The sequence below is a fragment of the Aedes aegypti genome, chromosome 2 (genome assembly GCF_002204515.2).
Source record: "Aedes aegypti strain LVP_AGWG chromosome 2, AaegL5.0 Primary Assembly, whole genome shotgun sequence".
NCBI lineage: Eukaryota > Metazoa > Arthropoda > Insecta > Diptera > Culicidae > Aedes > Aedes aegypti.
This window is the reverse complement of record NC_035108.1, coordinates 301454705-301481230: the sequence shown is the minus strand read 5'-3', so window position 1 is coordinate 301481230 and position 26526 is coordinate 301454705. Positions and strand designations below refer to the sequence as shown.

General features: G+C 37.1%; 1 protein-coding gene across 2 annotated transcripts; it reads right to left on the bottom strand.

Moving 5' to 3' along the window:
• Window positions 1–2808: 2808 nt before the first annotated feature.
• Window positions 2809–26228, bottom strand: LOC5575683 (minor histocompatibility antigen H13). 2 transcript variants are annotated; one of them, XM_001655759.2, is made up of 4 exons: window positions 25784–26228; window positions 4335–5212; window positions 3933–4044; window positions 2809–3449 (listed from the first exon to the last, which is right to left on the bottom strand). In XM_001655759.2, exons 1-4 carry the CDS (start codon window positions 25985–25987, stop codon window positions 3405–3407), a joined length of 1239 nt encoding a protein of 412 aa, XP_001655809.1. In that variant the 5' UTR covers window positions 25988–26228; the 3' UTR covers window positions 2809–3404. The 2 variants fall into 2 exon arrangements, with proteins under 2 accessions (XP_001655809.1, XP_001655810.1); XM_001655760.2 differs by having other exon boundaries at window positions 2809–4044; window positions 25784–26227.
• Between the last annotated feature and the right edge of the window lie 298 nt (window positions 26229–26526).

Genomic DNA, 26526 nt, shown 5'->3' with positions numbered 1-26526 from the left:
AGGTGAGCCTCATTGACTCAAGTACCGAAATTTTCTAACAAATGTAATTTTAGTGCTAAAATATATCTCTAAAATAAAAAATCGGGAGATCTTATTTCGGGGTGAAATTGATCACTTATCAATGCGATTTTTGTTAATTTTCAAAACAACTCTACATAATGAATTAGAGCTTCCTGAATCCGAATATGCTTGCCAAATTCTTAACTATACAATATTCATAAAAATAATGAATATTTTAATTTCTACAATAACGCAGAAAACGCCTAAATGTATGCAATTTCCTAAGGAATTTCCTGATATCTAACAGAAATTCTATTATTTCAACCAAATCAGCGAATTGGTAAAACTCGTACCGGTTATGAAATCTAGTTTGGGGATATGTCTTAAGTATCCTCACAAACTTTCAGGATTATACCATGTTCAAATCCTTGTCTAGAACTAGAAGTTTTTTGATGTTTGTCAATACTGCATCGTACATGATTTTGAAATTTTACATTATTTTCAATGAAATTAACATTTTTGAACGCAAAAAACTTCACAACACACTATTTGGACAAACTTACGACAAACAACGTTCATTCACTGCAGGTTCCATTGATATTTGTGCTCCAATAGGAAGAAATAAAATCGAGTGACACAGTGATCAATTTCACCCTACTAATCAATTTCACCCGAATTTACGGTATCTTAAAAGCTACCAATTGTTCCTTGGGGGCGCTTCTTTCTCCGGAAGATCGAGTTTTGTCTGACCCTTGCCTGTTTATACCATGCCTCTTTTTCCCTCATCTGAAGAGCCTTTTAACCACTGCTTCCATTATTTAGGAATATTGTGGTAAAATACCATGCCTCGTTCGCTCTGGTGCGCTGTTGCAGCATTCTCACCCATGCTGCATTCTTCTCATTCTTCATCTGCTCACATTCGCCGTCGTACCAGTCGTTTCTCTGATTCGGGCCGCTGGACCTAGTGCTGCTGTTGCGGTGCTACCTATGGCGGATCTTATGTGCCTCTAGTCATCTTCAAGAGTGGTGGCGCCACGCTGCTCTTCCGTTGGTAGGGCCACTTCCGACTACTGCGCGTATTCTTGGGCTACTTCTGAGTCCCGTAGCCGCTCGATGCTAAGCCGCGGCGTTCGGCTTCGACGCGTGTTGGTCACCGTCGAAAGTTTTGAGCGCATACATACTAGGTAGTGATCCGAATCTATATTCGCACTGCGGTAGCTATGTGCGAACATTGGTGGCTGTCAGAGAAGAATTTTCCGTCTATTAGAACGTGGTCGATTTGGTTCTCGGTTAGATTATCGGGTGATCTGCAGGTGGCCTTATGGATATCATTGCGGGGGAAGAAGGTGCTTTTGGACTATCATACCACGAGAGGCTGCAAAATTGACGCATCGTTGGCCGTTGTCGTTAGATACGGCATGCAGGCTGTTCCGCCCGATCACCGGTCTGTACATCTCTTCTCGTCCTACCTTTGCGTTGTCATATATCTGCTCCAGCTGCGCGTAAAACGCGTTGCCGCATCTTGCCCAACACTATGAAGCCAGTGCCTAGCTCATTTGTGGTGCCACAGCTTTTGTAGAAGGATGTCGCTCGATGCCCGCTTTTCCACAACTTCTATCCAGTCTAACAAAGTTCCTGCAGCGCTACGATATCGAAGTTACGGGGATGTTGTTCGTCATAGATTATCCTGTCGCTACCTGCGAAACCAAGTGACTTGCAGTTCCAAGTTTCCAATCCAAACGATCGCGATGATGAGGCTATCACCTTGGATTTAGCTGTGCGCGATTCAGCATTTCTTTCTCAGCCGCTGGATACTAGAACAGACGCTGTTTGAGCCGCACCTCCTAGTGAACAGACGCTCGAGACGTACCTCCTCAATCTAGGTTGCACTACTAGCTAAGTACGCAACCCTTAGCTTATCGTGCTTATTCTGCGCGGCGTGTAAGTCCCGAGGAGGAAAGAATAACTCGCAATAACTTATGCATACCATATTTTGGTATCATACCATAATTAGGTATTGTTCAGTTGTCAATACCTCATTTTGGTATTATAACGGTATTTAAAATAAAACAATTAAAAATACTTCATTTTGGTATTCGATAGCTATTGAGGACTGCTGGAAGAATTGAACTATTATTGAAAAAAAAAACTTTTATATGAAAATCCATCACGTACCATTAAGGTATTACAATACCTGATCTAATTATCAGCTTGGTATTTGTAGAATATGCAGAAAGTATTATTTGAGGTATTTTACCTCTTATGCAGGGCTCATTCATATCTCATATAGGTTGTAAGTATTGGAAATTATCTGGTATGGAATACCTCAATTTGGTATTCAGTAGCACTTTTCTTCTGCTCGGGTCGAGACGAGCCGCTCTCACCTCGAGTGACGTGAGACGACTAATGTTAATAAAATGGAAGCGAGTCGACAATTGTCACCTTATTCGACTCGTCTCACCTCACACGACGCGCAGAGTAAGCACGTTTGTCATAATTTGACCGTGGAAGCGTGAGGTAGGAACTTGTGAGGACCTGTGTTAAACGCTCCTTCCTAGTTGTCGACTCACCGTTTTGCAGCCCCCTCTACGGGCATAAGACAGAAGCAAATAGGTGTTTTCGAGCGTTAAGTGCTGCGAACCAAGGTATCCGTTGGGTACTGTTACAAGCGATATATGAGTTATGGGTTGTAAGTTTCAAATTTTCTAAACGATGTCTAAGCAAAGTAAATTACAGTGGGATGATGATGGAAAACAAGTATGAAAATTGATATGATTTGGTTTAACAATGAAACAAATCATTACCAGCTATTGTATCAAGGTATAGGACTTTTTATTCAATGTTTGTCTTAATCTTCCCTAGCTGTTTTACATGTTTCTGACAATTAACTGTATCTGCCGATGGTTTTGAAATTGAATTTTATAAATACTCCATTACTTATTATCATTTATTTCGGGCCATCATTCGACCCAAGCAATAGTTGTTTCCACAATATTTTGCTAAATCGCCCGGCTGTATAGTAACTATCTTCTTTTATCTTCATTTTTTTTCATCCAAAGCGACAAAGTCGCTCTCACCGTACTAGTACAAATTCAGTCGATAAAACTTAAAACAAAAACTCCATAAGCAAAACAAGCATGCTTAGCAATAGTACTGTTTTTTCCATCTATCATTAGTAAGTCATTTTGAACTATGTTTTTGCCTGACAAAATAAAGAGATAACAAGTTTTCTAAACGAACCAGCAAGCTGAAAGTTGTGCTGACGAAACGGCAGTTTCATCTTCTGGGTTTGTATTTTTTCCGCTTTTCATTAGAAGGATTTCGACCCTCACTGTTTTAGCTGTTGTAGTTGTAAGTCTGTGATTTGTGTGATTCATTTTAGGTAGTGAATCTTGGTTTTGATTTCATCGCTTCGTTATCAGACTTGTTTGAGCCTTTTGATTCTTGGTCTGAAAAGAGTAATTGTCATAATCATTGCAGTTTAGCTTGATTTGTGATCTTTTTAATGGAATACTGAGACTGAGCAGTGTTGATAATAGCGGAATGCATTTAAGCTACAATTTAAGCGATCTGTTGTATGGATTTCAGTTTTATGACGGTTATGGATACATAACAAGAAGACTTGGTTGTCTCGCAATTCTGACAGATTTAATAATCTTCTTATTGAGCGATACACAATGATGGTGATTTTTGTCCAAGCGTGAATAGATCGTATCTGTTAGGTTCCCAAAATGGATTCCAAGGATTAAAGGGTCATTGGAACTATAGCGATGGTTACGTTAAAAAGTGTCTCCTCTTGTTATGCGTGTTGTTAGGTACTCTTTGAGCTGGATAGACAGCGATTTTCTGTTGCAGTTTTACACACACACAAACACTCGAATGGTCACGCGCATATTGTTTGTTTCTTAAACTGAGAATGCAGCTTATTTTACTTTTTTCGACTCCTTCTTCTTGGTTTCCTTTTTCGTCTTGGTGGATTCATCGCCGGAAGCCTTGTCTGATTTTTTGGTGTCCTTTGGCTTCTCTTCCGGATGGTCTTCATAACTGGAAAGAATAACAATTTGAAATGGTTTTGTTTTCTATTCACCCGTTTTACGGCAATGACATAATTCACTTTGGCATCGGAGGTCGATTGAATTGACTGTAACTCAGAAATGAGATACACTCTTGTACGTCAAATTTTAGTACAGTAGAGCTAATAAAAGCTCTCCTTCCGGAGTGCATTAAAAGTTTCAATAAAAGGATGAAAGAGCCAATAAAGTCGAATTCAGCAAATAAGGGCTATCGCAAAACATTGACCGAAGATAATATTTAATCGCTATGTGAATACTTACGCAAACAGTTTCTTGATGTCGCCCTTAAGCAGCGCCAACAGCAGAGGCGTTCCGAGGCAGGCCGGCACCAGATAGAGCAGCGCCGGCTGAGCGTGTTTGAACACGTGCATCACGAAGATGGTGGCCAACAGTCCGAAGAAGTACGCCGTGAAGGTAGCGTAGAAGTACAGATTGCTCTTTCGCTTGAGGCTATTGTCGAATCGCAACAGCAGGGCGATGAAGATTCCGGGAATGACAATGTCGCCCAGGCCCAGGACGGCAAAGTTCGAAGCGGCCAGTCCGTTGGTAATGAGATCCTGCGGGAACACCAGTTTGATGGGAGCTTCGAAGGATTTTGCCACGGTGACCATAACGTTCGTTCCAAACACCCAGAAGATGTCGTAAACGAAAAGACCGCTTAGCAAAATGCATCCAATCACGACGTTGTTCAGGTGCAGCAGTTCCACTCCATTTACGGCGAAAGCCAATCCGAGCAGGTTGTTGGCGATCCAATGCTTCTTCAGCAGATACCAAACGCCGATGATCAGCGAAATGATGAAGCAAACGATGTCATGCGTCGTGAACTTGTAGTCAATCAGATAGGATTTTTTATCATCCTTGACGCCTTCCGTGGGCCCTTGACTGAACGACAAGTGGTACGGGATCTTGGGAATCGAAGACGGAATCAGAGAGCCAATGACCGGGCTGAGCAGATGGGCTAGGGCCATCACGCCAAGGAAGAAGAAGTATCCGGTCAGCAGGAAGTTGATGTTGTCCTTGGAGAACACCTTGAAGAAGATGTACAGCCCAAACAGGGCACAGGAAGCCATAATCGGGAACATCATCGCGTCCTTCGAGGTCATCGTGTCAGGTTTTTCCCCCGTTTTCTGGAAGTTAGACTGCAATTGGAAAACAGAAAATCGTTAGATTCCTCTTTGTAATTGTAATTGCTCAATCCACACCCTGGCAGACAATTATCCGCCCATCTAGACACGGGCTGGGTGAGGACCTACCAAGCCTCCCCCGTTAACATGTCCTATACCGTTTAGCACACCGGGATCTTCCACAAGCAGGCGCCGGAATTAAAGCGGTCCCACAAGCTTCAGATACATTAAATAGATATAGTCCCTCTGGCACTAAACCGAATGGCGCCCTCCGCTTCACCACTAGTACTGCTTCCCCACACGCCAAGCACAATATCGAAAGTAGCGCGTTGTATAGCAAATACAGTACACCACCTCCGACACTATGCCAAATGTACAGGAAAAACAGCACCAGTAAGAAAGCGGAAGGCGCACCACTCGGTTCAGTGCCAGAAGGACTATAAGTATAACGAAGAAGAAATGAAAAGATAGTAGAGTTGGTTCGGTTATTTGATTGCTGAAACGAAAAAAACAGAAAAAACAGAAACAAAGTGTTAGCATTAAAACGGGGTTTTATAATTGATAAATGTATCGATAGTTTCTCATCTGTTACGTTTCCTTATCGTAGCGCTGTCGATTTTTTTCCATCTCCAGGGTGTTCGTCTCCGCTCGAGCAATGAGGACCATGATGAAATGAGAATATAAAAATGTGAGCATTAGTGTTGATCTAGTAATAGATTAATTTAAACTGCTTTTCATGTGCTAAGTAACTTGTAAACTCCTACTCAATTATGTTGTGTTGGCCTACACGTTTTATTTAGACACAATTTTTATTTAGAAAACTATTTGGATCCGAGATTTTAGGTGCAGATTGAGCATGTTTGATAAAACAAGCATCCTGTTTTCAGTTAAAGAATGTTCAAGAAGTTGATGATTCTGTTATTTATACTGGCTACATACAAGAATTCACTATTGATGTAATATATGGATATTGAAAGTTCCAACGCGCGATTATAATACTTCAGTTTTCGTGCTGTTGTATTGGTGTAAGTAGTGGGAAACCAATCAGTTTGGTGATTCTAACGGTAACAAATAGCAAGACGAAAGGAAAGTTGATAATCTATCATCATTATGATTTCAGTCCTAATTTCATGATCCGTTTAATAAATTCCGCGTATGATTCGGCAATTTTAACAATTTATACATGTGTATTCGAAGAAAACAGACTACGAGCATTTATTACCTGTTGCAAGGTTCCTTAGTGATCAGATATTTATCACATAACATATGTGGAACTTCGAAGTGAAAGCGAGTTGAAAAGTTGTACCCACTTCCAGCTGCTGGCAAGTGGTATATCTAGTATAGAAGACATCGAACTGTCATTACCAAGAGTAAACAAAAAACATATGATTCGATCAGTAGACCAGTTGCTGCCAAGATTACAGACATTAAGATCGGGGGACGGACGACAACGTTGGAAAACAATGTCTGAAGATAAAACATATTTATTTTTTCATAAAATGTAATTTTTTTCTGCTTTACTATTTAATATTCATGTTTCATAACCACAGAATGTGATCGTTTCGAAAATATTATTTCCTATCAAAAAAATTCCTATTTCATAACGTGAAAAAGCTTTTGCCTTCGAAAATCCTTCCATTTATGCACCTAAAGAATATAATTCTAGCATAACAACATAGGTATCTAATACATTGACTAAATTATTTCGAATTCGAGTGGTGTAAATCTCATTCTAAAGTTGTACCATAAATAGTTATTTTCATTATTTTCGTTGCCACTCTGGATATATGTTATCTTTGGTTCATTTCAATACAATGCCACATTGGGCCAGACCACAAAATTAGATGAAAAAAAAAATATTTTAATTATACTTAGGCAAAAATGTTACATATGATGGACCACATTTTGACATTAAGTGACATTAGGGTGGTCCAACAAAACACGGAAATTCCTTTGCAACTTTTACGCTTTGCAATTTGACGCTTCTATAAAGTTGATCTTTGTTTAGTTTTGAACAACCCCGCCCAAGAAGCCAATCCTGTAAGTCCACTGTAGCCGTTCCTATGGAGTTTTCAATGATGCAGGGTAGCAGTCCACGAAAAGTTGATATTTCGCCCATAACCCCCTCACTTCAAATTCTATCAAAATTACGTCCTCTACAAAGATCCAGAACTAGTTGAAACGTGTACTTTGGTGAAACAATTAAGTGACTATATTCACTCGTTTATGCGATATGACCATTTTTATTCAATAGAGTTTTGTGTGAAATGGAGTAGACATTGCAATATGCACAGAAAAACCGCAGCAGCTAAACAAATCCAGCGAAAACTATCGACATTTCAATCAACAATCTTCAATTATTGCCTACTTAGACTAAACTATAAAATTGATAGCCAAGAAATGTCAAAGTCAAATCACCCCCCGTTGTTTTATAGCTAGCGTAAAAGCTGGATTGTTCTGATAAAATTCATTGTAGTTTCAACATTTTTTTTATTACAACAAATCGAAAACACTTATTGAAACCAACAAAAATATTTATTATTTTAAATAGCTGCGTGTTGAACTTTACTGCAAAGTTCTTAACATAATTTGGATGAAAACTTTTAAACTGAATATTTTTAAGCATATTATACTTATTTATATAATGTTTAGATTTATATTCCGAACACTTGCGGCTTAGGCTGACTTGAAATCCAACTAATAGGCAAAAATCAGCCTGTATTGGCGATAAAAATATTAATATATCTCCTTTTATTGTAAGTTTTTCTTAAAAGTATTGAATAATATTTTGTTTCCATTGTCAATCACTGTGATTTTTCTACCGCCTATTCCGAACAGCACGAATAAATTTAATAAAATTTAGGATACAAATTAATCTAAGCTGGTTTATCTGACATCGAGCTAGAAAGTCATTACTACTCCCAGGGTATAAAATAGGTTCAAAACCAATAAATTTGAGTTGCAATTGACTTCCACTTCCTGGGAATTGGATGACATATATCAGTGAAATATTTCAACCAACACGCCATACAAAATCCGCGTGTTCGGAATATGATCCCTTTTTTTAATCATCAATGAATATGTTTTGATTCGTTGTACGTTTCCAATGAATAGGCTGTGTATGGTTGAAAGTGATCAAGTTTAATTAAAAAAAAATTGGCTGCAAAATTGCAATGCTTATTGGTTTTGTATAAAAATTACTTTGCAATTGATAAGCATGTGCTTGAGCTTGGATCAGTTTACATTACAAAGAACAAACGTTCAGCTTCTTTGAACAACATGTGTAAATGCTTGGGACCCAGATAGCCGTAGCGGTAAACGCGCAGCTATTCAGCATGACCATGCTGAGGGTCGTGGGTTCGAATCCCGCTGGTCGAGGATCTTTTCGTAAAGGAAATTTTCTCGATTCCCAGGGCATAGAGTATTCTCGTACCTGCCACACGATATACACATGCAAAAATGGTCAATTGGCACAGAAAGCTCTCAGTTAATAACTGTGGAAGTGCTCATAAGAACACTAATCTGAGAAGCATGCTTTGTCCCCGTTGGGACGTAACGCCAGAAAGAAGAAGAACAATGCGTTTATCGAATTATATCGCGAATCCGATTACGCGTGTTTATATCATGGATCGCATTACCAACAATTGGTGACTCCCAGATCTTTACCTTATCCCACTAACCCAATATCCTTCCCATGACAGCTGTGGAGATGTAGAGGTATACTCGGTCTCTAGTAACAGCGGTTGTCTAATTAACATACCTTCCCTTCCCCGATGATCGTAAGGATGTACCCGGCGCCGTTATTAACTTTTTAAATTGCTCATGCTCATGCTCAATATGTTCGTTTTCTCATCAAAATTATATGGTAAATCCTCCAATATTCTCCAGTGATACCTTTCAGATCCTGTGCAAATTGGATCCCCGTTGTTGTTGATATCGACGTTTGAAAAATATTATTTTTTTTGAATAAAACTGGTCATATTTCATAAACGAATAAGTAGAATCACTTAACCCTTTCATCAAAATACGCGTTTCAACCATTTCTTAAACTTTGTAGAAGACGTAATTTTGATAGAACCCGAAGTAAAAAAGTTATGGGCAAAATATCAACTTTTCATGGACTACCCCACCCTGCAGCATTGAAAACGCCGTAGCAAGGGCTACAGTAGACTCACAAAACCGGCGTCCTGGGCAAAGTTGTTCAAAACTCAACAGAGAACAACTTTATAAAACAGTTCAAAGCGCTAGCTTGAAAAGCATAAAAGTTGGAAAAAATATTTCCGTGTTTTGTTGAACCACCCCAATGCCACTGAATGTCAAAATGCAGTCCTCATCGTATGTAACATTTTTGCCGAAGACAGTTTTGTTCTAAAAAATCATCTTCATAATCAACTTTTTCTTTCTCCTAACCTTGCGGTCCGGCCCAATGTCGATTGATGTATTGGTGGTATAACACTTTTGACATTTCGATGTCCTTATACCAGCATGCAAATATTGAAGTGGGTGCCACTTTTTGAGCTCGAGTTCCACTTATGTTATGTGTATTTATCATTTCCTACAGCCTAATTTAATAATACCTACATTGGGTTGTAACAAAAATTTGATCTTGGGATGTTGATTTGCCTCCTAATCATAGTTTCGACAATAGTCACATGCTTACTATCCCTTATGGCAGTGTTGTTGATTCTATTGTCTATCGCTCATCAGTTTCGCGCCACCCGGCAGGGACTTGGTCCTATGTACCCAATACTCTGCTGTGTCTTAACTTCACGCAATACATTCTGTAGATGTGTGATACAGTTTGCGGAATATTATGATTTATCACTTCGTTCAGATGGAAAATTCTGTTATGGTACCATATTCACATATCAGATAACTCCCACCTGGAACGAAGTAATACATCGGACACATGTAGATTCAGATGTATATACGATCTATGCCTAGTTCGGCTCTGATCGACAGGCAATCAGTGTATTCAGTTTTTCAACTAGCTTGAAGCGATGAACGTTTCAAGACAAGCTCTCCACTATATCTGCTAGCAATCACCGGTCGTCGATAGACATTTCGGTTCTTTTCTGCTAAAGATAGATCCGATTGTATGTCAAAGACTATGGCTCATGCTTTTCAATACAGCTGGAAAAACAAGAACTACACCCAGCACCAAATAGTACGTAACTATGAGGCGGACCGGAAGGTTTGATGAGCAATCCCCACCCAGAAAATCGTTAGATTCCTCTTACCCGAAAAAATAAGGAACACGGAAATAGTAACTTTCTAGCGATTCAAAAATCAGAGCATACATAAAGATAAATTTTGTAAGATTCCTCATGAATGAACATACATGGAGTAAAAAGTGGACTAAAAGTTCAAGTGGGGACAAGAGTTTCTTTTCGAAGAGTTACGTCGTTGCTCAATATTCACAATATCACTTAATCAACTTATGAATTATATGTATGGTGGTTCTTATTCTAATCTGTCAAGTAAGAGCTTTCTACTCCAATATCATAAAATACCGATTGAGATTGGAAAATATGGAACAATGTTGGCATTATGCATTAGTTTTTACGCTACCTCATGATATTGTAAGTTTTCTTGTTGCATGGTTACTATTCATAATGAAGAAAAGATCGAATTGGTTCATTTTTCTTATGTTAGGGGCGTTGTTGTGGCCTTACTGACATAAGTATGCTTATGAAATGTATTATTATAATCGCATAAGATGTTGAACATAAATTCTAGCTGGCCTATAGTTTAGCATGCTATTTGCGTTTTCGTTACCTATCTAAGTATGGGCAGCATAGTTAATTTGCTCCAAACTGACTTGAGAAAATTGACTCGCAATAAGTTTTTTTTTGTGACTTTAATGCCAAACATCAGTCATGGAATAATTCGCAAAGTAATTCCAACGGCAGAATATTATTTGATGAGTGCGCTTCAGAATATTTCTCAATTCAATTCCCTGATAGCCCTACACGTTTTCCTCTTCTAAAAACCCTTCTAAGATTGATTTGGTTATAACTCCCAGGTTATAACCGACTCTAGCCAACTGGTTACTCATGCTGATTTTGATTCTGATCATGTCCCTCTTGCATTTCAAATACCATATGAAGCGATTTTCAATCCTATAAGCTCCGCTTACTATTATTTTCGAGCCGACTGGAATATATATGAATCATATATCGATAGTAATCTTGATGTTACCATTTCTTTCAGAGGCGCGTCCACGTTCGCAACCATAGGTAGGACAAATATTGGCAAACATTTTGTGCACAGTGAAGTTTTGAAATTTTTTCAATCCTGAACTATATTTGAGCGGCTCAATCGCATGGGGTGTAAGTGAAATTGTGGTCGGTTTTGACTTGAAGAAATTGTACGGTTTCCAAGCGCTCTAACGATGTTTTTAGGAGATTTTCTGCTCAACAGCAATAAACAACATAATTGACATAAGACTGGCATGTTTTTTTACTCCCATAAAAATCGTCTGGAATAAAAAAACATCAAAGTAGATTTTCTCAAAACTAAATTCTTGTCGATGACACCCGTTTGCTTTTAAGGGGGCAGGATCCGTCATTGATTTTGGAATTTTCAAAAGCAGTTTTTTCGTTCAAAATCAAACAAAATTACAGGGAAATGTGTTCACCCTATTCTATTCTTACTTTGTCAGTAGCGTTAGGGGTAGTACTGGTACTTTTAATCTGCCCTAAGCTCCTGCTCAACATTTGCTTTTATAAGCCTCTATTACATTCATCACACAGACGTTCCTAAGCAATGTTGCTCAAATGGTCACCGTGTACCTTAGCAGCAATCAACCCTTGCCGTAGTTTTGCAGTCTAGTATTCCAGACCAGTATAAAATTATGATAAGATTTGAAATGCTACTGAAGTGGTTGAAGTGAAGAACGAAATAGTTGTATTGAAAGGTCCTCATTCCCCATTTCATTTCATCAGTCACTTTTACATAATTACCACACTTTTGCTGTCGTAACTTTTGGTTTTAACACTATCACTAATATTACCGATTACCACTCATTAACTTTCGTAATACACATCATATATGTATACTTTCCATTATATCACTTCATTTTCACAGCTACAATTTTATATCAAAATTACATCACCCTACTTTCATAATAATTCATTTTTGTTACCATTTACCATCTAAATACTATCATTACCATCATAACTAAATAATTGAAAAATAATCAAACTACGATTTAGCACTACGATCAATAAAGACAATAAAATCATTTTGATAAATTTTACTGCACTCACGTTATGAACACTCTTATCATGAATGTGTTAAGAACTAGGCAAAAGTTTTTATATTCAGAGAAATGATTGCAGAATGTATTATAACCATCAATAATCTAGGAGCATTGACAAACAGACGTACCACTGAAGGTTCATATTAGTATTATTATGTATGCATTTTTAACAAAACTATCACAATCACTTTCAATGCAATTTTCAAATATTTTCATCACCACACATTTCTTCAAATATCATTATTAGCACCCTCACAATCACTAACTTCAAAACGACAACGCACAATTCTACCAAACACCTATTCTTATGTTGCATTATAAAACGATTGATCACACGTTAGCTTTGAAACTTAACCACCATTACTGATTAGTACAAATGATGCTACAGCTCGTGTAAACGAACTGAACCATCAACAACCAGCACTGGTTTATAAGTAACTAATGAGCCCTGGCAGTCCCTCCGTTCGAAGAGGACCTGTTAATATGCCGAACATATTAATAGATCCTCCGCCTGAATGCAGCCGTTTCATGAAAATCATGAAACGTAGAGGTGTGCCAAAGTATTGGGAAGGTGATATGTTTCACAGACGGATATTATTATGGTGCATCTTCTAATTTGGCACCGTCAAACCCTGTGATCGTGGCCAGGGGTGTTCACTGTATTCTATTCTCCAACCGAAACACAGTGAACATATTTTCATCGAATATTTTTTAGTTTTGAACAGAAAAACTGCTTTTGAAGTTTCGATGATGACGTTGATTACGATGACGGAGCGTTGATCGTTAACATCATTTCCATGGAAGTTATCACAGGACTAAGAACGCTTTTCGCCTTTATATCCCTTTCGGGACGGACCATATTTGAGTGATTATTTCAAAATTTACCTTATAAACTCATCATCTCGTAGAACAAAACATTCTTTATTTTGGCTATTCTATCACTCCATGAACTTTTTAGGGTCAAATTCAGACCAGCACAATTGTGCTGGTCCGTCCCCAAGGCGGTCGATGCTCGAAAAAAAAAAAAAAAAATTTTTTTTTTTAGAAAGTTGTTCAAGTCATGCCTTTTTAAAAAATTTTGGACCCGTATTTTTTTATATCGTCATTAGGGTGCTCTTTCGTGAGATAGGGTGACCCAAAAATTCAGAAATAATTATGTTTTTTTTAATGCACATTGAAATTTAAAAAAATAATGTACTTTAATTAATATGATTTTCTTTTTATAAATGGAACGAGAACAATGTACGAGAGATAAAAATACTTCATATTCTCTCTAAGATTCAAAGCATCACGTGACGATGACTTTTATCGAGATTTTTCAAGAACTAGTCTACGTCATATAAAAATGGGTAAACATACATGTATGAATAACTTGAAAACTAATTGGCTCAATCAAATCGTCTTTGTTTTGCTATGTTTGTTTGTATCCTCCTAAATTATGTGGGATTTTTCCTCAAAAATAATTATGCAATAAAAATTAAAATTGAAAATAATAATAAACCTTCGAATTGTTTAGTGGAATACCTATAAATAAATGAAAACCGAATTGAGAACTATATCGTTTTATTCCACTACAGTTTGTATCCTTTGACAGTTACGCATAATTCGACCTCCACTATAAGGCCGTTGTCAGAGTCGTGTACTAGACTCGAAAATTAAATTATTTTTTTAGAGACTCCCTCCAACCTCTTTCACTCACTTTACCTAACATATACACTATCACTTTTGAAATCACATAGCCTTCCTTCAAATGATGCTTGAACGATGTTTTTGTTAAGGTTGGTAACATGGAACTAATTTATTTTAAATAAGTGGAATCATTCATTTTATTCCTAGAGCTAAAATGGAAACGTCAAAATATTCAGTCTGCGTAAGCAGCTTTCCTAAAAATTCATGTAAATTTACGTCATATGTGCCCGACAGCTTGAACGTTTTTAAGTGCTAATAATTACCATAAAATTTCTTCTTCTTCTTTCTGACGCTAAAGAAGCCTGCTTCTCAACTTCTCAAGAGCACTTCCACAGATATTAACTAACAGCTCTCTTTGGCAATCGACCAATGTTGCATGTGTATATCGTGTGACAGGTACTCTACACTCTTAAAAATAATGAAAATTACTCTGGACGTAATTCTGGTTATGACTGAATGACACATGATGTAAGTGATGGAACGGCACAAAAACGTGTCCTTGAAGATGTATTGAACAAAAAATGTAATTTTAAATGTTAAAGGACACGAAAACGATGGAACTGTGATCGACATTTGCCGAATCCGACACTAACGTATTTGAAGCTTGACACAAATTTACGTCATTCGGCTCGCTTCTTTTATGTGCATCCCAAAAGACGTAAATCACATTATTTTTTGGTACTGTGTACGCTCAGGGAAGTCGAGAAAATTCCCTTTACGAAAAGATGCTCGACCGGCTGGACTCTAACCTACGACCCTCAGCATGATCTTGCTTAGTATCTGCGTGTATGCCGTTATGGCTATCTGGCTCCTAATATCAAATTTGCTTTATTTTATTTTTTACATCGAGTCTATTTGCTTAAAATGGAATTTAAGCCATTGTAATACAGTAGAGACCCGATTTTGTCAGCCCCCGATGAATTTTAGGCTGACAAAATCGGGAACCTGACAATTTTTTCTGTTTTTCAAATTTTAACGTGTTAATATTTGCTTATGAACTACGTTTAATACCTACATAGCTTTTAAAGGGGGGCGAGGGACATGGGCGTAGTTAGGTTTTTTTTTGTTTATCAGGGGGAGAAAAGCGGCCCTCACAATTTCATTCATTTTAAAATTTCACGCCAAAGGATCCCTTTGATCGGCAATTTTGCTCTGGCCTGTAAGACAACCGGCATCAATCTGAATCTTAGTTCTACCTAACCGTTGAATTATCTAAGCATTTTTCTTAGGACACCGCAATTCCTAAGAAAAATCAATCGAAAATTTCTTTAGGTTTTTTTTTCAGAATTTCTTTTAAAATGGCATCAGTAATTGCCTCGAAGCTCTTCTTGCAATTTCTTAAGTATAATTAATAGGATATTTCAACTGGAGATTTCTATGTAAATTTTAAAACATTTTTAAATTCATCCAGAACTGTTTTTAAGATTTTTTATAGAATTGTTTTAAAAGTTTCATCAAGAATTTGACCTGGAATTGTTGTAAAAAAATTGTTTCCAGTATGAAAATTAAAAAATAATATTTTAAGAAACTTTCTTTAGTTTGCCATTTTTTTGTGTTCTTAGAGGTATTCATAAATGACATTCGATAAAGTCGTGAATAAATATCTGAAATTATTGCCATACCTATGGGATGATTAAATGCTTGAAAAAGATCTTCGTGAAATTCCTGGTCTAATTAATGAAAAATCTCGTGAGATGATTCCAGTAAGAATCCTTCATAATCTTAGCAGTTTTGCAAAAAAAAAAAAATAGAAGTGAAATTAGAGGAATTTCTGAAGAAATCTCTAAGACAGTTTTGAGAGGAGTTTTTGAAACTATTGATGAGTCCTAGGCCAAACTACATTAAGAATACTGTGAGCAAATTTCATCAAAATGTAATTTTGAAGGGATACTTTCAAGAGCTTATAGAGTTATTCAAGGCAAAAAAACCAATAAAACATTAGGAGGAAATTTTGAAGGAAATCTTCGAGATATTACTTAAAAAACCTGAAAGAATGTAACAAAATGTGACTAATGAGTTAAATTTCCAGTACAAACGGTTACCTGGTTCTCTAGATATGTGTTCTTGAAAATCCGAGGTTTGGCTTCGATGCATCTTAACCTTTAGAGAAATTTTTAGAGGAATTCATGAATGACCCTACATACCAAATTTCTTTTTCGTGAACTCGGCTGTGTTTTTCGGTTTTTCATTTCTAACAAATTATTGCCAGGTTGCCAAGTAACGAAGCACGATTTACTGATACTCGAGAATGTATGTAATTCGTTTGTCGACTACTCAGTTGTGCATATCTCCATTGCGGACTGTTGATAAAACCTTCGAACAATGTCTGGAAAGATGTTTTTAAAAAGTCTGATGTTTGGTAGACTTTTTAAGTTTTATAATCTACCATTACGTAAGTACTGCATAAATACGAGTGCTGGAGACAATCTTTGAAGAATTCAAACACAAGATTAATTCTCATAGTAAAATTGTTCTTTTGTACAGAGGGAAGAAGGATTGCCATTGCCCCCTCTGGCTACGCCCATGCGTGCATGACATCGAACATCGTCATCAGTATTAATGTAAACGGGTAATACATGACGAAGACAATTTTTGGATATATTCAAGATAGGCTGACAAAATCGGGTCAAAAAGCTGACAAAATCGAGGGCAGACAAAATCGGGTCAGTACTGTATTAGTTTTTAGTAGTGTGTAGGATTGAAAGAACTATGTCGGATAGCTTACATATAACAGGGAATTCAAAAACCCATTTAAAAAGGATTGACAAAATCAGGTCAATAACCATATTAAAGAATGAATTTGATTATTGAAATTGTTATTCCAGCTAATTTAAAAATTACATAGAACAATCATTTTTTTTTAATGTATTTAAATATTTGGAAGCTTCCAGATTTGAAAATAAAGACACTGACAATGATTCTAATAGCACAGACAAACAGACGTCACACTCTCATCATAGTCCATCGACCACCTTTTTAACGATCGATTCAAAAATATGGTAGGTGGCCAATCCACCACCCGCAGCGCTCGCATCGTTTTTGTTCGTGTTTGACGTTTACACACTACCGCCATCTGTTGGCCTGTCGGCCAAACACACCAATTTTAGCATTGGGCGTACATGTCCTCGTGACTATGATTTTGATCGAGATTTGTTCTAAGTGTTACGTCTGTTTGTCTGTGCTAATAGTACAATACAGAAGACAGCTGCAAACAGTAGACTTTTTGATTATCCATGAGCTTTTAAAGTTTCGCAATCGGTGTGACCGTTGGATTACTAAGGAAAATGTAAAGCTCGACCATACTCGTAAGTTTTGTTTTCCCTTTCGTTTCGGTTGCATGTACATTTTTAGCTGTCAATCCTACCGTAGAAAGTTTCCTGGAAAGCAATATGTACGATTATGGCCTTTAAAGGAAGCATCACACGAATCAACGGACTAGCATGCAACGCCAAATGACACAATCGTAATACGTATCTGACGAAAAAAATACTGCAGCGGGAATTGAACCTAAACTTCTTTGATCGATACTGCTAGTTGCTTTGCAAGTACAGATTTTTATTTTCAATATACAGTTAACTCTCCCTTACTCGATATTCCGTATCTCGATATCGAGTTAGAGAACCATAGTAAAAGTTGGTTTTCATGGCTAACTCGATGGTCCCTTGGATCGCAGTTGCACTGATTTTGTGTTCTGTAACTCGATACCTCCCTAACTCGATGGTCCCTTCAATATCGAGTAAGGGAGAGATGACTGTATCAGCTTATCTAAGTCTCAAAATTTCAGATTTAGACAATATATTTTTAAGCGTAAAAGGATTGAAACGATATTTTTTATATGAGCGGATAATCTAGACTCCATAACTTTATACATTGTTTAATAGTTAAGTAGACTATTTCAAACGCATTTCATACATCATAAACAACATATTTGCGAGTAATACCAGCAGGGGCCTTCCTTAGCCGAGTGGTTAGAGTCCACGACAAAAAAGCAAAGCCATGCGGAAGGTGTCTGGGTTCGATTCCCGGTCAGTCCAGGATCTTTTCGTAATGGAAATTTTTTTGACTTCCCTGGGCATAGAGTTTCATCGTACTTGCCACATAATATACGAATGTGAAAATGGCAACTTTGGCAATGGAAGCTCTCAGGTAATAACTATGGAAGTGCTCATTGAACACTAAGCTGAGAAGCAGGCTCTGTCCCAGTGAGGATGTAATGCCAAGAAGAATAAGAAGACTAGCATGGGCTGCATACATCAATAGTATGCCATTTAATAGACTCTGTGGTTCGGAAGCAAATAGTAAGTAAAGGTTTTCAGCTTCAGTTGTCAAATTTCATAAATATTATGGTAGATATTGAACCGGCATTCATTGTAGAACACCAAAATGGATTATCGCGTCAACATGGTATTGATCGATTATCAAAGCAAGGGGAAATTCAAAAATTACGTCCATTGTTTTTAAGTCAATCTAAATCCCCCCATATCCACTATCACGCTTTTGCCTACATGCACTGTCGCACTTTCATACACCTCTACTCCCCTAAATGAATGACGTAATTTTTACTTTGTAAACTTTTACTTTGTCTTAAACTTTGCTAAAGGAGATTTAAAATATTAAATGTGATTCCCAATCTATTTCAAATATGGACGTATAAAAAATAAAAGTTTTTAAACCAAAGCTATGAGTTTCTGTTACATAGTTTTCGAACGGTACATCATCCTTATGATTCGTATGGAACCACTCATTCATGTTTTAATGCAATATTATGCACTATTGTGGACATTAGAACCAGATTCAGCCACTTAATTCGATCAAAATACTGAAAATGAAAATTGGTAGTCTACAACGAACATCGACCGGGTAAGTGCCGGCACCAGCACAATTGTGCTGGTCCCACTTTGTCCCTCCAGAAATATTTGCTGTGTGAATCAATTCTCATTTGGTCTTCACCATTTCAAAGAATGACTCTTTCACTCTCGATTCGTATTCGTGCATACCTAGAAATAACGAATAGTTGAAAAGTTGCGACAGATAAAACTTTTTCAATTCTTACGGTGTTTGTTTACTTTTTGTTTACCCTGAGCTGGTGTTTACTAAACACGATGTAAACAAAAGCTGTTGTGCTTGATTACAAGTATCAATGATAATTCAATAATCGAAATCGAAAAAGTTTAGTAAAACAATGATTTATTGCCTGAAATAGTCATTCGATGTCAAGGGTGCCGAACAGCACAATTGTGCTGGTTCGTCCCGAAAGGGATATGGTAGGTAGCGACAGGCACTTTTTTCATTTTTTTTTCTAGGAATTTCATCAGCAAATCATTCAGGTATTTGCACAAATGCCCAAATGTTCAGATGGTACACCGGAAATTTTTAAAACAGATCATTTATTGATTATTTCTCGAAGAATTTATCCACGAACTTTCCTTGGAAATTTCTTCACGATTTTCCAAAAATTCAATCAGGATTTCCCCAAGGAGAGGCACAGAAATTTAATTTCTCAAAAGGATATTTCAGAAATACTCTGAATTCTACCCAAAATTTTTCGAGAAATTTTCAAGGAAGTCCTAACTCAGCGATTGATCCATCGATTTAACTGGAATATCCTGCATGATTCTCGGCCAAAACGTCTTCTAAAATTTAATCAATAACTTCTCAATAAAGTCCTACAAATTTTCTTTCAGGATTTATATGAGATATCAACTAGGGATTTCTCTAAAGGTGCCTTCAGCAATTGCTCCAGATATTTCTTCTAAGATTTCTACAAAAAAGCCTTCGGCATTTTTTTGAGATTTTCTCAAGTAAGTCTTAAAAGTTTGTAAGGAATTCTTTCAGGAATCTCTCCAGGGTAATACAATAATCTGTGATAAAACTTCAGTAAGTTTTCAAGTCACTCTTATCGAACAAGGATCTCTGAAATAACCCCTGGACTTTTGAGAAAGTTTAAGAAGATATCCTACACTCAAAAAAATCCAAACGTCATTGCTACGTGAAAAATCACGTAGATCATTCAAAATTCATTTTACCTCCACTTCACCTGACTAAGATAAAGATCACTAAACCATTAATAACCACCAAACAGTGACTCGGTAATGTTTACTGAGGTTACCTATCGCACTTACGTGGAATTCACGTAGGTGCCTTAGTTCATTTTGACATCTGCATATTGTACGTACATTCGATGTTGAGCTCAAATCCTAAGATGGCGCCCGCTTGATTTGTGAAGAACTTCAGAAGCTGCTGCTGCTTTAATCTCTGTGTAAGATTGATTTCAAGGTAAATATGCTTTGAATATCGAAGAATCCCTGCATTACTTCATATTTTACACGTGATTTATAACCTCTTATCAATTATAGCACGCGAAGGCTACAACAAGACAGATCAAACTCACAAAATTGAGAAAACAGGATTCAAAATGCTCAGGATTGACAATAAAAATATCACATTCTTTTAAGTTTGTTTACATTTTCTAATTGGGAATAAGTTTTCTTCCAAAGCCTATTAGAAATAAGATTGGTCTTTATTACAGTTAAATTTAATGCAAAACCATCTAGGTCCTATTGAAACGCTTCGTAAAGGCTACCGGAAAATTCACGTAGCTCTTACGTTTAGCGACGGTGGAATGGACGAACTTCCAAAGTTCATGCGTTCATTCTGGGCTACCTATGGTTTGCGTAGGAGCTACGTGAAAAGTGCGATGGAAAAAAATCACGTATGTTTTCACGTAACAATGACGTTTGGATTATTTTGAGTGTAGTTAATTTACTAAGACAATCGAGAAAAAAAAACAATTCAATCTCGGGATAGGAATGATCGGAGGACTTATTGAAAAAAAAATTGTAGTATAAAGTGGTGTGAAAACTAATAGGTATAAACTTTTAAAGATTGCATGATAATTTTTAAGAGACTTTTTAGGAAATGTCTGGTAAAATTTCAGGATTTATACTTAAATGAAATGCTGAAAAAATCCTAGAAAAAAAAACAGATTTGTTGGAAGAACCCCTCAAGGAATTTTGTATTTCTGCGAGGAAACGTGGAAGAATTTTTAAAGGAATCCACATGAACAGGCGTAGAAATTTTTGCAGGGTTTCTTAAAAGAAAATAAAAACAAGCCTCGAGCTATTTTTTCAAACACTCTGGAATAAACATTTGTGGGTTTCCTCGCATGAAATTCTGTAGAAATCTTTGGGAGACGTCTTAGAGTAAGGTTGAAGAATTAGTAAAAAAAAATATCTGAAATAAATTCTAGGACAGTTTTGGAAAGAATCAAAGTAATACCAAAGGAAACTACTAGAGCAGGGTGTTTACTCGTTTACCGAAATGAAAATCCCTGATATTTCCAGGTTTTTTCATGTATAACAAAATAATTCCAGGTGCAAGAAATACTCTGGTTTTGTATGGCTGAAACAAAATAATGACAAATTTTAAAATGTTTTTGATTTAATGGCAATCTATAAACTACTAGACATTTTCTAACCCGTGCCGAAGCTATTCCAATATCTAATATTCCAATATGAACAACTCCGAGTTTTATTCAAATGAATTGTATTTGTCAATCATGAAGTCTTTTAATTTGTTTGTTAGAGCTCTGTTCATCATCGTGAACTGAACGGAACTTTCAAGTACATCAGTATGCTTCTTCTAGAAAGTTTTTTTTAGTACTGCGTTCTAGTAAAAAAAAAAAAGATTATTGACCATCCATTCCCATGGGCCATTTAGAAACCTAAGACAGCTTCATGGGCGCAAAAGTAAAAATTTATTTGGATTTGTGACAAAATGTTAAAATAAAAACTAAGTTTACCGATACACCTGCAAAAAATCCAAATTCTTTAAAATATCTCAGATTGATTGAATCGTGATAATGCTTGTTACAAAAATAATCTCCAACAGGTTTTCTTCATATATTATTTTTATTTTTTTTTCAAGAAAGCTCTCAGTCCTCCAGGATTTTATCCGGTGATTATACCATTGTTGTTCCTAGAACATCCTTCAAGACCCCCGTTTAAAAAAATGTGGGAATATTCAACCAGAAACTACTCCAGATGTCTTCAAGGGGTTTTCAGGTCGATCAGAATTTCTTCAAGATTTTAACTAGTAATTTTTCTAAGGATACCTTAAGGAATTACTCCAGATTTTGTTTCTTCGGGATCGGGATGTTATCCAATAATTCTAAGGGATTATATCAAGGAAGTTTTCAAAAAAAAAAAACAGGTATTCTTATTCATGTCAGGAAATGTCAATGAAATTTTCCAGAAAACTGAGAAATTGTTGAAAAAAAATCCGTGACGTATTCCTAAAGCAAATCTTAGGGTAACTTATATTAAAACTTTGGTAAATTCTTAAGCCATCTTTGATGAATAAGGATTTCTGGAATAACACACTCTTGTGGAAATCTTACAAAATTTTCTAGATTATTGCTAATATAATAAAAAAAAGAAAAAAAAAAAAAAAGAATCTGTGGATATTATCGCTTAGGATTTTGTGGAGGAACTCTTGGAAAAACATAAGACGAAATCCACAAAAAAAAATGTGTAGCAATAATCGGAGGATATCTTTAAAAAATTGCTGCAGTATTAACTGGTGTGGAGCCTTAAATAAAGTTTTGAATATTCCATTGCGATTTTTTGATTATTTCATTGAAATGAAATGAGTAGAAATTATTGTCGCGTTTCTTGAAAAAAAAAACTCTGAACAAATTTTACCAGAAATTCTGGAATTAACCTTTGCGGATTTCCTTGGAAAAAATCTGTGGAAATCTTTGGTAAGCCTAGTAGAGTGACGACTAGAAAAAATCGGTTGGAAGGATAGTGAAAAAATATCTAGATCCTAGGACAGTCTTTGGATAATTGTTCAAAGTAATCCCTGCGAAAATTACTAAAGGTAGTAATATTGAAGTGCTCAAGGATGTACTTGAGCTTGAGCTTGATTGGCCGCCCGTAGTTGCTACTCCAGTATCGCCAGATCAGCTGCACTTACACAAGGAACCAACCAGATGACTGCTTGGGATTAACGATCGACGCTCCGTCATCGTAATCATCGTCATCATCGAAACTTCAAAAGTAGTTTTCCTATTCAAAACTAAGAATTATTCAACGAAAATGTGTTCACTGTGTTTCTGTTGTAGAATAGAATACAGTGAACACATTTTCCTGTAAATTTTCTAGATTTTGAACGAAAAAACTGCTTTTGAAAATTCCGAAATCAATGACGGATCCTGCCCCCTTAACATACACCCTCAGTGTATAAGTGCTGGTGATCTTCTATTTTTAGGCAACAATGGTGCCTGCCACGTCAGAACGCAGACCAATGAGGGGGAGGGGAAGGAGTTGATGATGCATTCACTGGCTCCCACGGTAGACCGTATATACCATTGCATCTACGCCAGTTCATGCGGGAAGGGTGGGTGAAGGTGTGAGGTATTTTTTATGGCAGAGAGACTTGCTGTTTGGTTAGCAGACTGCCTATGTATCAGACGTAAGGAAAGGCGCTATAGTGATGGAAGCATGGAAGCGTAGGGAAACGTTTTTTTTTGTCCGTCTCGGGTTCTAGCAAATGCTATGAATTGTGATAGATCAACTGTGATTATATTCAGAATGATAGATAGAAGCAAGTGAAAGATACAACTACAAAGTTCGAGGAAAGGGACGGGCCTGGGATTGAACCCATGACCTTCTGCTTATGAAGCAGAAGCGGTAGCTATTGGACCACCAACCCCGTCTATGGAGTGCCCCGTGAAGTGCTCAAGGATGTACTGTTTTTTTTTTTGTTTTAAATATGAGAAGAAATTTTGCATCATAGTTATCTGCAATCAAGATTAAGAGAAAAAAAACTTTAAGACACCATTTTGGTTAAAATAGAGACTTGAGAGCTTTCATCAAAAATATACTTTTTAGAGACTTGCATAAAAATAAAAACCAATTCTCTAAAAAGCAACTTGCTACCAGCCCTAGATATGTTAATGCTGTACTCAAATAGCGGCGTAGCCGATTTTTTTTCGAGTGAAGAGAAATAATGCTCTGAATTTTGACGCAAAAATCCTTTGTTCTTTGTAAACACATTCTACCGTGAATTACCGCCTCAAAATAATTTCCCTGAGAATTCCAGGTTTTTTCAAGGTTGAATAAAATTCCCTGATGATTCCAGGTTTTTCAGGTAGTAGACACCCTGTCGAACTACGTTCAGAAATTTCTACGGAAATTCTGAATCAGCCAAGATCTAGAGAGTGTGCTGTGGGAGTTATATAGGAATTGCTCTGAAAGTCGCCAAGAGATTCAGAAATGCTTCGATAGATTAAATCAAGAGTGATCGCACGTTCAGAATTCGCTAGCACCATCAAACTCCTGCTGTGCATAACACTATGCGACTGGTACAAGATTAATCCATTACTTCATCCAATTGTTCCAAAATCTTCTGATAATTCTCTATAGCTGTTCCAAAACATCTCAAGAATTACTTCCAAGAATGCTCACAGCAATTTGTCCCAGAACATGTACCAGGGTTGGCTGTAGATATTTTTAAGAAACTATCCATTGATTCATTCCGAAATGCCATTGCTCCATTTGTTTGCGGGTAAAGAAGTTTCCTGTAGCAATTATTACAGTTAGTTTCCAAGGATTTTTACTATAAATATTCTCAATCGTTCTTCTCACGAGCCAGAACTTTTTGGGGGTCATGCACAAACCATGTTATGCATTACTAGGCACGATAATATCAGGAAAAATCTTATCGTGTCTTCCATCCTCCTTAAGAATCAATGCGGGTTCACTTCACTGGTAACAGGGCATAGTGCACACGCCTTGATAAGAATAAGTACGACGTTGATCGAGTTTGTATGTATATTGAACTGATGATAGTTTAATTTATTTGTCAAGTTTTCTGCCGATCGCTTGTTTCATGGGTAGGACAATACTTTGACTGTCCTACCCAGGTATTTTTGTGCGTAGTATATGTCCTACCTATCCTACCCACTTCCTGCGCCACTGATTTCTTTACAAACAAAACTTGATATTGACAATGCTCTTGAAACTATAAAAAATTTCATTGTTGAAGCCAGGGACATTACAATACCAAAATTTGAATCCGTGATTATAGACGATGATCTTAAACTCTTGATCCGTCTTAAAAACGTGAGAAGGCAATTTCAACCGTAATCCTGCTATGAAAATTAAAAGATAGGATCTGCAGAAGGAAATTAAAAAACCGATTTTTACAATTAACAAACAACCATTTTGAAAACTTTTGGCTCTAAGCCCTTTTGGAAATTATCTAAAATTTTGAAAAGAACCTCAGAAGTCAAAACCGGCATTGAAAGAGGAAAACAAATTATTACTAATTGCGAAAAAGCTCAAAAACTTGCTGTACAGTTTGGAAGCGCGCACAATTTTAATTTAGGACTTACTAGTCCAATTGAAAATCAAGTTACTCAATCAAGAGAACATTTTCAAAAATTCCTGGGAGACTGATTTGGAAGAAGTGTGAACTATTATTAAAAAATCAAAAATATGAAAGCTCTTGGCGATGATGGAATTTTCTACATCCTCATCAAGAATCGTCCAGAGAGAAGCTTCTCATTCTTGGTTGATAACAGAAGTACCTAAAAAGTGACTCGCTACCAGCCCTGGTTCGTAACTTACCTTCTGTTCTTTATGGTGCTTAACGGAACGAATGGAACCGAAGAAGATTGGCAGCATGGCCATCACGACCAGCGTCCCGTAGGCCAGGGCCATTCCCTCCGGTGTGGACGGCACTTTGGCCGTGCCATTGATTGGTGCCGCGTTGGCGCTTTCGGTGAGATTCTCCTGCACCTGCTGGACGATTTCCTCCACGACTTCGGCCATTCTCGTCTATCCACCCAATCAATCCGGTAGGCAACGGAGAAGAATCGTAACGTAACGTTCTTCCCGGTGGCGGTGGTCACTTTGTCCCCTCCGGACTGTGTGATTCTAATCGAGATTGGAACAGAAATCACGGCAATCACAAGAGAAAGGGGAATTTTGTTTGCACTCGAAGGATTCGCGTTTGCTCGATTGGTCGTTCGACGTTTTCTGACTGCGTGTCAACTCGGTTTTGCCAGATAACACAAAACCGATGACGGTTCGCGAGGTGAAAGCTGTCATTGCGGCCGAAAGTGATCTAAGAGCAAAGTTTCTCGATTCGAATGGTAAGGTTGCTTTATGTGGGGGTATTCCGGGATTTTTGAATGGGTTGTTATTTATTCGAGCAGTTACTGTGGATTTTCTTGAAAGACGGATTCCGAAGCGGGAGAATGAAAGAGAGAACTAGTGGCACGCTTCAATCATCTGCGCCACCTTAGTAAAATCCATCACATTGACTGATTCGTACCTTCCAACCAAGGTATTTAGAAGGGGGGTAGTTC

Coding starts and splice junctions, on each gene's coding strand:
- LOC5575683 (XM_001655759.2), bottom strand. CDS start 25,987: ATGGCCGAAGTCGTGGAGGAAATCGTCCAGCAGGTGCAGGAGAATCTC. Junction 5,213..25,783: donor AGCACCATAAAGAACAGAAG/GTAAGTTACGAA, acceptor TTCCAATTGCAG/TCTAACTTCCAGAAAACGGG. Junction 3,450..3,932: donor AGAAGAAGGAGTCGAAAAAA/GTAAAATAAGCT, acceptor TACTCTTTTCAG/ACCAAGAATCAAAAGGCTCA.